Genomic DNA, 13,169 nt, shown 5'->3' on the forward strand with positions numbered 1-13,169 from the left:
TTTAGGACTTTCATTATAAAGGCATGACCCATGTTTTCTTCTAAAATGTCTGGAGCTATTTTCCCTCCTTGGTGTATTCCGACGCGCGAGCAGCGGATTCTAGAGACACGATATGCACACGTTAGTTTTAGTTGTCAGAGAATCTTCTGGAGAAAAGAATAGATACACTCTTTTTTTTTCTTTCAAAATGGGTGGAATACATTTTTAAAAGTCAGACTGCTTTTGATATCTGTGAAACGCTGTGACAGGGAACTAACTCGTAATTTGCCAAGATTTCAAGTGACTTGATTGCATGATGTTACGAAAGGTCTCAAGGTCAAGCCTGGCATCTGATAGCGGGGCACCCTTCCCTTCCTTGTTGGTGACGCGCTGGGATAAGATACGTGCTTTTCCTGTCAGTGAGGACCCCTGTAACAGCTGGAATGGCAGCTGGCTTCACCTGTCATGTTAGCATTTCCAGGGCCCTGCAAGAATTACAGTGCCATCTTGCCTGCCCATGCCATCGCATTTGGGCGCATGTGCTGCTTCTGTTGCCATTCTAACGCCCCCATGTACCCGGTGCCTGGGGGAAAGTTGGCAAATGTCTTGCGTTGCTTTGCCGTCAGGCTGGCCCTGGTTCCGTGAAATGGCTTCTGTGCGATTCGAGGTCTGATTCCGTGACCATTCAGGGTGTTTCCAGAAGTCAGAAGGTGGTGTGTTGGCATCAGAGCTTGCATCATGTGGGCACTCAGAGGCATGCAGCCAGCGTCCCCAGGTGACTGCCACAAGGCTGATCAGGAGGGCGTGGCTCTGATGGCCTGGATGCGGGGTGCACACAGGATAAATACAGATTCTCTCCCACTGCTCATCCCTCACAGACTCCAGCTGCGTCCTCCTGCCTGTACATCCCACAGCGAAGAGACTAAAAAAGTGACTGGACACCATGGCTAAGCCTAAAGCAGGTACAGTATTAAACAAAAGAAGAGGGGATGTCCACACTGTAATCGGTCTAAATCACTGTCCTCATTTATTCTAATTCAACAGAAAATGTTCTGTGCTCATATATAAAGTCACAAGTAAGAAATACCAAAGGATATGTCTGAAAAACTACTTTTCATTTAATTGTGATAGAGCAAAATATTCACAAAAGGAGCAAACAAATCATAACTGGACACCATGGCTAAGCCTAAAGCAGGTACAGTGGCATCTGCCCTGGCCTCCTCTCCCCCAGCAGCACTTGCCAGTCTTTTCACATGTCTGATGCTGAGTGTGAACATGTGACATCTGAACTAGACAAGTGAGGTTATAGGTCTGACAACAGCAGCCCTGCGCACATGCGAACATGAAAAAACACGGAGAGTTCTGCTGTTCAAAGTGTTCAAAACCTTGCCATTGCCCAGCCACTGGGCACAAAAGTGCATCCTCGTCTGCAGCCATTGCAAAGAAGGATATACCATTTTGCCCAGGATCACACACTTTAGGTAAGCAGTGAAGCGGCGATTCGAGAGCAGTGTGCAATTTTGGAACTTTACCACATATTTGATTATGTGTAATTGGCAGTTTAAAAGAGATCATCTGAAAAGTACACAAATCACAATAAACGAATTACTAATATTAAAAAAAACTCCTATAGAGATATGTTAAGCAAAAGGAGTATAATTGTGGCTTCCACCCAAACCACATCTTCATTGGAAGAGTGCAGCTTCCAGAAAGCAAAGTAATTCGTTTCGTCAGGGAACCTATCACAGTAGCAGAGGTTGTGAGGTCAGGTTGATTCACAGCCTATCATTAAAGCCCCCCCCCCCCACCTCACCCCCACACAGCATAGGATGTCTGCACTTACCCTTGCACTTGCCACCTGCTGGCCGCGCTTCTACTTATTGTTATTTATTCTTTTATCCCATCTACTGTACTGCACCCTCCCCTCCCCCCGCACTATTTTCCCTTTCCCCCTCCCCTGCACTTGCGTGATCTCATTGTACCTGGCCTAGTAGGATCCTTGTCTCTGTCTTCCCTCTGTTTCCCCCTCTTTTGCCTCGTCGCGCCTTGAACACTTGTGTATAGGCGCGTTATAAATGCCATATCATATCAGATCATGTATGCCCGAAATTCTCTACCTCCCCGGATTTATATGACAGTGAGGGTGAGGGCACCAGGTCAAGGGGCACACAACCTATGAAACCCTATACCTGCCATAAAGCTATAGGTTGGAATCCCGTTATAGGATCACCTCCAAGCTTGAGCTTTTTTCACCCGCTCAACCGTGGTCGAGGTGTACGAAAGAAGTTGTGGAACCTTGTTCCCTACTGGCCTGCCCTTACTCCCCACAAACCCCGTAATTAATCCTGAGAAATGTACTTCCTAGAATAATTGAATCTAGCATTAGAACCTGTCGGCTCTCTTCAAGTCCACAATTGATGGCACGGCCCAATGTTGTATAATACGGAGCTAAAGTCTCATTTCAGATTTGTCTATTGTGAGCTAGAAACAGTGTCCCCAGGAATCAAATTTAGGAGGGCATAGAGGGGGCTAAAGACAAAAGTAACGGGGCCACAGACAAAGTTGGGGGGTTCGCCTATGAAAGGTAATGTGTGACATCACACGCACTCCTGCAGAGAGGCTTTAGTGCACGTTAACTACCGACACCCCACTGCACCTCCCCTCCCATCAGAATGCAGCCACGAAACCATCATCATTAGCAGTTTCCTGGCTACACTCGGATGGGAGGGGCTGCAAGCTGCTCTGCACACTATGGGGGTCGCTGTGCAGAAGCCCGGCAGGAACACCAAAGAAGTGGCTCGTGCTCATGTTCATACCCATGCCAGAACGCATAACAAGATCACTGCTAGCTTTGAGACAAAAGGAGAGTATTTGCTGTGTGATATGCAGACATTTGCCTTAGTGAGTGTCGCAAATAACACCATGAACAGAGAACAAGGTCACTGCTCCCCTTAGGTAAGTGGGGCACAAGGGGGGGGGCACAGGCCTCCGCAGGCACCTCCCTAGCGACACCACTGGCTAGAAACTATACATTTCACACAAACCCATAAGCATGCATTGACAAAGGCAACACTTTTGGCTTTTGCATGGGCACTGCAAAGCATTTGTCAGGCATTAGCATCCTATGCTCAGCCACTGTACCTTTTGGCAGCCGTTGGCCACATATATCCAAGTGCTTGCATTATCGCAAGGGATTCACTTCAAATGTCCAGGTATACAACCCATTGGTATGGATTTCCCTGAAATGCCCAGGAATTCATAACATTGTGATGTGTGTGTGTGTGTGCGCGCGTGGGTGGGTGGTGTTTGTGGTCAGTGTGTGTGTGTGTATGTATGTGCAGCCAATACAAGGCTCGAAATTAGGATTGGATAAGCAGGATCTACAAGCAGCTCCTGGGTATCCAGTGGTAACCGGTCACCAGGAGCTGGATACCACTGGGGAATGGGTAGCTAGTATATAGGGTTACACAAATCTAACTTCCACATACACTGCCAACATATCATTATATCCATTATATATGACCCCTTATGCTCAAAATGTCATATAGATGGTATGGTATGTTATTGTTTATTTATATAGCGCTTATACACAGGCAAGTGTTTCAAAGCACCCAAGGAGGGTGGGAACATGGGGAAAAAACAACAGTCGCACGAGCCCTTGAATTTTTGAGACGATAATAGTGTGCACAGGCAGAGTAAGTGCGTAAAAATACATCTATCATTTAAGCGCCCCCCACTCTAATGTTTATTTATAGATTGCCAAATGCACAGAGTTAAATTCACATATTTGTGTTTGTTCGGCATCAGTTGACCTGGGGAGCTAACAGTAGCTCCTAGTAACTGCTGGTTTAAAGCTAGCCAGGCTCTCTAGGCTATAAGCCGTAGCTAAATAGTTCCCCACACCCCTCAATTTCAAACTCTGCAATAAGTGTGGGGGCAGTGCATTTGGGGGACTGTGGTGTGGGGCAGTATATATGGGGTCAGTGCGTGTGGGTGGATTTGTCAGTGGTGGCACAGCGCCTGGTGTGGGGTCAGTGTGTGTGGGTGGATGGGTGAGAGAATGAATGTAGATGCAGTGTGTGGGGGGCATGCGGGTCATTGTGTGTGTGAGGGGGTGAGCAGATTGTAAGTGAGGGTGTGTGTGCTTTGTGGCAATGCGTGGGTGTGTAGTGTGTGATGGAAGTGATAGTTTCTAGGCAGTGAGTTTTTGTGAAGGCACTGTGTGCACGGAAATTGTTTATGGTTGAAGTGTGTGGGGTCAATGGGTGTGAGGGGAGAGTGTGTCCGGGTGTGGGGGCAATGTCTATGTGCGAGAATGTGTGGTGGGCAGTGTATGTGTGGGGGCAGTGTGTGTGTGGGGGAGAGTGTGCACATGGTGCAGTGTGTGCAGATGTGTGGGTGAAGTGTGTGGGCCCAGTGTTAGATTGTAAGGGCAGTGTGTGTGCGTGTGAGGGCAGTGTTTGTGTTTGCAGGGGACAGTGTGTTTGAGCAGTGTGAGTGTGGGCAGCAGTGTTAGTGTGTGTGGGTAATGCGTGCATGTGTGATGCTGGCCAATGTGTGTCAGCTGAAGAACTCAAACAAGCTATAAAGGAAAGCTCTATCAGCTGCAAAAAAGTTACAAACTACCCAGCTCAACAAAATGAAACAGACAAAAAAACAAAATCAAAACTAGCAGGACTGTTCAGGAGAAAGTTCCTTTCTGTGCCAATTCCCTTCAACCTTAGAGACCCCTAGCTCTTTTGCTGGACTCGCAGCTTTTTAATTTTAACTACTGAGTAAGTTACACTTTTTCTCACTCATGTTTTTTTTTCTGACTAGGATTTTTGTGTTTCTTACTGTTAAATGGAGTCTGGTAAACTCCATAGGCATCTGCTTGTTGCTTTGTGACACACAGCACCTTTTATGCAGTGCCACTGAGAAGTCCCTTGGACTTCTCCTAATGTTTAACTACATTTTCTTGTGTGAACTACTGTCCCCAAGAATAGTAAGATGACCCCTGTCTTACTTACCTTTTCTTTTGTGGGTCCACACACCACCACCATATGTGGAGTGCTGGGGGTTACCAGGTAACTTGTTTAACCCATTCCTCATGTAACATTCTGTTACACTAACTCATTTGAATGACTGGTGGCAGTGGTTTCTTTTTTACTACCTGGTGCCATGCATCTGTAGGCTGATACCTCAGCTGCAGTACAGCACCCAAGAGTGAACACTTTTTCAAAATGACCCCAGCCTTCATTTCTTGCCATTTCTTTTCAGTATGTTTCTTCTGGACTTTTACTCTGTTGTTTGAATCGAGTTTGAGTCCTTTGTGTGTTTTGTTGCCTTTGGCAGGCTTCAGCCCTGAAGCCCTCCCAGGCTCCAGTGTGTCAGGAAAGGCAGGAAGTGAGAGAGGATCCCGAAACGTCTCCCTCCTTTGTCTCTAGGTGTGCCTCAGTGAAACCAGTTCCAATTGGCTGTTTAGCTGTCCCAGAGGACAGCCACCCTGCTGGGTGATTGACAGCCAAGGGCTGTGAATGAATGGGAGCTTGCTTAAAAAATAAGGGTTTGGAGACTAGAGGAAGAGTCCACCATTGGAAGACAACATCCGATGAGGAAGACGTGAAGAGAAACGAGCAGAACCCTCATGGACCATGAAGTGCCCGGTGAAGCCCTGCAGCTGTGCTGACCTCATTTTTGTTTCGACTGGGAAGACCCATATGGGTCGACTTCCTCCCTTAGGCTGGTGGGACCAAATAGCCTCAAGACAAACTATTTTGGCGCAACCCCTGACTTGCTGTGACTTTCCAAGGCTGCAGAATCCTAACACCCGGGGACCCTTGACCATCTGCAAGTGCATTATCTTCCGAAGTGCGAGCCTGGTCAAAACTTCGTGGGCATCCAGAGGACCCTACAGAAGCAAGAATTCTTTGTCCAGAGTCCCCTCCCCAGAGTCAAGGACAGATGGATGGACAAACTCCTAACCGGAGCTGTTCGTTCTTCTTTAGCGCTAAGAAAAAGGCACCAAAACCACAAAGAGACGCTGAATCAAGGAGAATCCATTGCTGCTGAGTTCCTCTCTAGAGAGAGCTGCCGCAGGAGCACGCCAGACGTCCTCCCTTTCATCACCACGACCAAGGACCAGGAACAAAGGTCTGCTGCACTACAACCATAAGGCATCCAGCTGGAACACATACTTCAGTTCACAGGTACTGCGGGGCCTGGGGTACACCATCCTTTTTGCCATTTGTGGTGCTTCCTACCTTGAGGAGTGCTATGTTACCTTCTTCAGAGTTGACCACCAACTCACTTGCACTGGCCATTCAGCTTGTACTTCTTCAAGGTGACTCCTCTTGAGTTGCTGTGATTTTCTATTTGAACACTTGTTTGTATCTAACCTTACCCCCACCTCTCCTATACTCCCCTCCCACCTTCCCCTTCCTCTCGTCACGCTTGCACTGCAACAATTGTCGAGAGGCATAGTAATGCTACTGCTAGTATTGCTCTCTTTTTTCCTCCCCTGCCTTTCTCTTATTGTTTCCATGCACTTGTACTATCTGCTATGATTGATAGTTTTTTCATTCTAATCTGTTTCAAGGACTTGTTTAGAATGTTTTGTTTTTCTCCCATGTTCCCTCCCTCCTAGAAGTGCTTTGAAACACGTTGTGTATAGGTGCTATACAAATAAACAATCAATCATTAACATCAGTGGACTTCAATTCTCACAAAACCCTAAGTACTGAGACGTGGATGGAGGGAGTGATGCAGAGCAACAAGCATAGTGAGCATGCTAGTTGTTGAGGGAGACCCCTATGCGCAGCACCTTTAAATATGGTAAATGATCAAGAGAAATGGTTGTCGGCAGCAGCTGGATGTTGAGCCGGATCTCTAGAGAAGACGTTACATCTCCCTCAGAGCCGTGTAGAAGCTTGAAGCACGAGCTGGTGTGGCGGAGTGGGACCCGTCAAAGCGGAAGGGGAAGAACGCTGCAAGAGCAGGTGGTGCCACACAGTTGCCAGGAACCACAAGAGGGTCCATGGGCATTTAGCAGCACGGAGAAGCAGCGTTACCCTTACCAGAGCCTGAAGGGAAGCAGGCGTACAGGAGCAGAGCTGCAGGAGAGGCGTCAGAGCAGCTCAGACCAGGAAGCAAACGGTAACGAGACACCGCATATGTGCAAGAGGGTCCAAAGATGCCGTACAGAGCCCATGAGTCTACCAAAGCAGAGTGGTGTCCCTGGGTCATTTTGGAGACCACGCCAAGGAGCGTTTTTTAACATTAAGATAATTGAACATTATAGCATCACGGAAAGCAAAATACAAAGAGGAAAGTTTGTGAACATTGTTAAAATTACTGAAAGTGAAATACAAAATACAATGTGCGAAACTATATCCCAATGAGAGTGGAAGGAGCTTAAAATAAGACAAGTAGATATACCAGAGCCATGATAGGTATATGCAACTTGATCATAAAAGAGGAACTAACACACATAAGAAATCGTGGCAGGAGAGTACACCAGGAAAGGGGAAGCATATAAGAAGCCGTGGCAGGAGAATACACCGGGCAGTTGTAAATACAAAGGAAATCCTGGCAGGAGAGTATACCAGGAAAGTGCGAGCATATAAGCCTTCACGCATTCTCAGGTCTCAGAAGAAAGCTAGACTGACCCAGTCCAGATTTCGATTGACCAGATTTGGCAGAACAAGTTTTGATATCCAGTCTCCGCTTATCTGGAACTCTATCCCTCTTGACCTAAGAAACAATGAGTCCATGAAGGAGTTTAAATCAAGACTCAAGACTCTCCTTATCAATTACCCACTTCACTAAACATTGATTCACCCATTCTCTTTATGCCACCTGTTCTGTACGTTCTCTTGTTTTGTCTTTCATGTGCGCTCTGATGCCCTTGGGAGAGTGGTGCTTTACAAACATTTTAATAAATAAATATCTATCTGAACTCTAATGCAATAGTTTCAGCTTATAGGTGGGGTAAGTGCCATGTAATAGCCTAAACTAATCAGATTGGTACATAGCTCATGGAAGCAAAGAAACTGCTTGTGATATGAAGTTTGTTGGGGCGTGTTTAAAGTTTAGTAAGAATCACAGCAGTCACACTTAAATCAACACTGACACCACTGATTTAAGATGATGACACCATTCAGAGCCTTTGTATGGAATTATTGATGCTACCATTAAGACATTTCTCCTAACATGTGCATAGCCACAACCGTTGGTAATGCTTTGACTGTTAAGATAACATTTCTTATTAATATAACATCTCTTATTTCACTTTTTATGACAGTGCTTAGAAGCAAGACAAATGTGTCATGCACACTTCTTATAAATGCGATATTAATGTTATATTTGGTAATGAAAAAGGACTGGAGGGAACAGGTCAGGCGAGGATATAGGGCAAATATGACTCTGGGTAAGGCTCTCGTAACCAGGACTAATGTCTGGTAGAGGGTCTCACAGGACCCCTCTTGTCATTTGCATATTTTAAGTAAATGTGGGTCTCACCCTAAATTACTAGGGGAATCCAGGACTAACGGCTGGCAGAAAGTCTCCCAGAACCCCCTCTTGTTATTTGCATATTTTAATTAACTTTGGGTCTCACCCTAGGTTACTAGGGGAATCCAGACGTGGACCGCTTGCTCACTATTCTTAAATAGGCACTACTTCACCTTACTGATGTCCAACCAAACCAAAACATGTATCTGGGGTTGCTGTACTCTTGTTCATAGGAGAATTGCCTAGCATTTTGGTACTGGACTGCCCCAGGTCAAGACAAAGACTGATATGTTTTGGATATTTTCCTCTGTGAAAGATAGTGAGCTAAAGACTCTGGGTAAGGCTCTCATAACCAGGACTAATGTCTGGCAGAGGGTCTCCCAGGACCCCCCTTGTTAATGGTGCACTTCTTATAAATGCAATATTAATGTTATATTTTGTATTGATAAAGGACTGGAGGGAACAGGTCAGGAGAGGATATGGTGCAAATATGATAAATGTTTCTTTTTATCTGCACTACATGTATAGCTGAGTGCATTAAATGCTCAACTGTGACATTTGCCTGCCTGCACTTTCCAAGTACGAATCTTGTCATCGCCTATTCAGCCTTTCATCCTTCTGAGGTTGATAAATTCGAGTCCATTACATTTGTTAGTAATTCCACTGTTGTTACAGCTCTTAGAAGTGGGATGGTTCAAACATGAAGAGCTATACATAAACATGTGATAAGGGATACATTACTCACCGTAATCGTATTTCTGATGCTTGTATCTGCTCAGATTCACATGCTGTGCATAGTGCGACATCTAGTGGAATCTGCGGAGTATTACAATCGAAAATGGATGTCGACAGGGCGTGCCAGTAATACTATCCCTAGTGTGACGTCCCCTGTACTCATGACCCTCACGCGTCGAGGTCCCTCAGAGAAACTCTAGACCACAGTAGAGTCCAAAATGAAAGGCCATAGAAAGATAAAACCGTCAGGTTGATTCTAGAGGAGAAGCTTGTGAAGTGGAGTGTCCATTCTGCGTGCCCTAACTAGACAAGCCCTACATCTCTACCTGTACACTTGAGAAAAAAACACATAAGTCACTGAAAGAAAGCCACAACGTACGTGAAATGTGGAAAGTTCCTGGCAGGGGGAATTGTGGTGTGAATGTCAAACTGCAGCCTGCATTAAATGCAATGTACGCACATTTCACCTGACTAGATTCTGTAACAAACACAGTTCCTCTGTGCTGCACAGCCCCAGCGCCACACCTCGTGTTGCTCAGTGCAGGGAAGGGTAAAAGGTTGAGGGCAGGCTTTATGGAAGGGGTCGCAGCAGCCCTTCCTAGAGACTCCACTGCACCAGCAACTGCCACTACTGTACTTAAGAAACTTGAAATACTTCCAGGAACCAGTTATACTCAGCCACCAAGCAACTAGCCTGGTGAGTCTACTCACATGGCGATAACGCAGCATGACTCTGACCCAGAGGAAGCCTAGGGAATTGCCAGACACTGGAAATCAGAGTTTGAAGATGATGAAATGGGACAATAAGGTGATTCAGGATCAGGCCTGGCTTCAGTGCCTTTCAAGCTATTCAGTTAGAATGGGACGGTCTTTTGGGGGGGGGGGGGAGTTAAAACTTCCCTGATGGCTGCCTTTCTTTGTTTTTCTATGCAGACGCCAGTAAACCTGTCCTGTTATTATCTGTGTCTTTAAAATCCTCTCTGTTGCCACATCTAGGGTGTGCCACATGCTGAGGTCACAGGTTAGAGCGGAAGGTATGCACACATGCCCTAAAGAAACATTAGTCCTCACAAATTGAACGCTGGTGCAATTTAATTGTGCACTGTTGGTCAAAGACAGAACTTTTCAAAAACTGTTCAATAATCACAGACATGTTTCACCCTTCTCTTTGCTCTTTGGAGTGGGGCATCGAGTATGCCGGGAAATTAATAAAGTTCAACAGTGGAACTCATCAAGTTATCCAACCTTCAAGCTAAGACCAGGGAAATCACTCCTTCAATTTGCATTAGGAAACATATTCTCCCATTATAATCTATGCACCCCACAGCTGCCTCCCCTAACAGAAGTCCTTTACCTCAGTGGCACTGAATTCACTTTTCCCATTCCTTATGATACGTGGATTTTGTGATCAGATATGTGCTCTTGGGATTTTAAAAAACTCACCAACTGAAACAGTTTGAGCCCCACAAAACATGTTTACCATTTTTCAACCGCCTTTAGCATTTTATATCGTAAGATTACTACAGATCAATGCTGTTTTTTTATTATTATGAACAGGCAGGTTTTCATGGCTGTAGGTAAGAGGGCCCCCAGCCATCGTTTTTGGATACCCCACTCCTCCCCCTGCACAACGTGTAAGAATGACTCGAAGAATGGTGGTGGGGACTAAGGGGGATTAACTTCCCTGTGGAACTTCCATTCCATGCAGCCGATGCTTGTCCAGCCCAGGTTAGTTTGGGCTGTTTAACAGGACTTTAGCAAAGGACACACAGAGTGCTGATTAGTGGCGGCAAGCCTGGTAATACGTTTTTATTACACCAGTAGCGCGTTTCCAACTCCAAATAGCACCTGGGGTGTGGGGAGAAACCAATCAGGTAGCTCGGATCGCGGGATGAATCTACCGATCCAAGTCCGCGTTCTGAACAACCAGACGGCTGCTTCCCTTGCTCCACCATCTTTGCCCACCCTCCCTTCCCTTCTAAATTTTAACAGCGCCATTCTCACTTACTTTTTGTAGCAGCAGCACCCGCCACTGCTGCGCCGCTTCTGCCTCCTCCCGGTGTCTCCGCTGGCCACCATGGAAATGGAAGAGGTGCTGCGTAAGGAGTCCCATCTTCCTGAATCATGGTGCCATCTTTAGTGAGAATTTTGTTTGAATGAATGGGACAACAGGCTCATAACTAGCATCTCTTTTCTGCTGAAGGCCGTAGTTCAGGCCGCTGGAATAGAAATGCAAGATTCATTTGTGGAGGAAATATTGGCTGGAAGCAGTCAGGTTTTAGACCATGCTATAGGGACAGAGACTATGATTCTGGACGTTAAGGACAATTAAGATACCAAAGACCCGAGACAAGGGATGGATGGATTAGCTGATATTAATTGATCTTCGTGTGTCTTGACTTGTCCGCATCTTCAAGACCCTTGATCAACCCATTTTACGCAAGAGGTGACATCAGTGATGTCTGATTGTTATTCATATTTATTAGGCTAAGTGTTTAGGTCTCCTTAGTGATTCTGCCCTGATTTTGTATCCCACATGGTCTTGTGTCCCACCTACTGTTTAATATCTATGTAAAAACATGACATACATGACAAACTCCTGAATTTCAAAACTATGTTATAGATGAGTGGATGGATGCTAGTTGGTTCAGTCTCAATCCAGCTAAACACAAGCTTCCTTTTTTTCTGTTGAGGAGAGGACCGGCCCAGCCAAGAGCAGCCAAAATATACTCTGACTTTCTCCATACATGAAGATGTTTTCATCACTCCTCATGAGCAAGGTCCCAACCCTTGAAGTCACATTTGACCCCACTTTATCCATGAACCCTCACAAAGGCACTGTTGATGGATCTACTAATTATCACCTGATGCAGTTGCGCCAAATTCAAATATTTCCTTTGAAAGCGAGTTGTGCCTCCATCGTCTGTTCTATCATCAGTGCTAAGTGCTAAGGTAGGTTATTGGAAATATCTACTCATTCGGGTGCCTAAGCAAGTACTTACCTGCTTGCTTCTGAATTCCCCCCAGGATTGTGAAAAATGACGCCAGTTTCAACCACATTTCTCAAGTCTCCCACAGACTGCATTTGGCTCCCTATTTAGGTTTGGGGTCTTGAAATTCAATGCAAGGCTCAAGACACTCAGTCGACCGCCCATCTATGGGCAAACAACACAGGAAATGAGTGGCAAAGTCAGATGGTTTAGATTGGCACGCTCTCTTCAACCATATAACTTTTCTAATTTCAAATGGGCTCTGTGAGTGGGGAGGTCTTTTGAGGTGAAGATAACCGAGATATTTGTTTATTTTATTGTTCATGTATAATGCGTTTAATACCAGCGAGTGGTTTCTAAGCACGGGATCGGGATTCAAACCTGTGTTGCACCACGTTGTCTTGTTTCCAAGACAAACACGTTGCCCCTGAGCTATCCTTCCTCCTGGGAATCTGTGCTTGAAGGTCGACCTGAATCCATGGACTGCATGCTTTTCAGATATTTAATTTAGACCTGGGCCTGGAGGATAGCTTTGTCTTGGAAGCAGGACAACTCAGAGCATCACAGGTTCGAAACCCTATCCCGCACTTAGAGGCTAGTCTCCCACATGAAGCGCAATATAAAATCTCCTTTTTTTTCTGTTATTCTATGTACCAGAAATATCCACAATCCAAATAGTATATGCATTCATTGGGATTAGTCCTTGGTCAGGTGTTGTTGAAATAGCCATGTTTTGAGGGATTCGTGAAATTGGAGAATTGTGGGTGCATTCCAAGCCAATACCGGTCTCAAGTCCAGAAGGCAGGTGCCTAACAAGAGAAGGATTGTTTGGGGTCCTCTCTTTACGGAGGAGTTTTGACTCAAGCTGATTGCTTTATTTGCTGCACGAGGAGCATTTAGCCCACTGGTGAGCTACTTGTGCCTGCTTTGTAGATGATACATGTACTCTTTAAAAGTATTCTGGCCAGAAGAAGA

The 13,169-nt window shown here is 45.7% G+C and overlaps 1 protein-coding gene across 2 annotated transcripts in view; it reads left to right on the top strand.

The window, feature by feature from the left end:
- Positions 1-855: 855 nt before the first annotated feature.
- LOC138516875 (uncharacterized) overlaps positions 856-13,169 on the top strand; it is a 90,139-nt gene continuing 77,825 nt past the window's right edge. Inside the window, exon 1 of one of the 2 annotated variants that reach the window (XM_069632323.1) lies at positions 856-941. In XM_069632323.1, the coding sequence (XP_069488424.1) occupies positions 923-941 (19 nt within the window). In that variant the 5' untranslated portion in view covers positions 856-922. Of the gene's footprint in view, positions 942-1,151; positions 1,175-13,169 lie in introns of those variants that run through there. The other variant, XM_069632324.1, reaches the window with a different exon arrangement.

Source organism: Ambystoma mexicanum, chromosome 6q (genome assembly GCF_040938575.1).
Source record: "Ambystoma mexicanum isolate Mex_15411 chromosome 6q, UKY_AmexF1_1, whole genome shotgun sequence".
NCBI lineage: Eukaryota > Metazoa > Chordata > Amphibia > Caudata > Ambystomatidae > Ambystoma > Ambystoma mexicanum.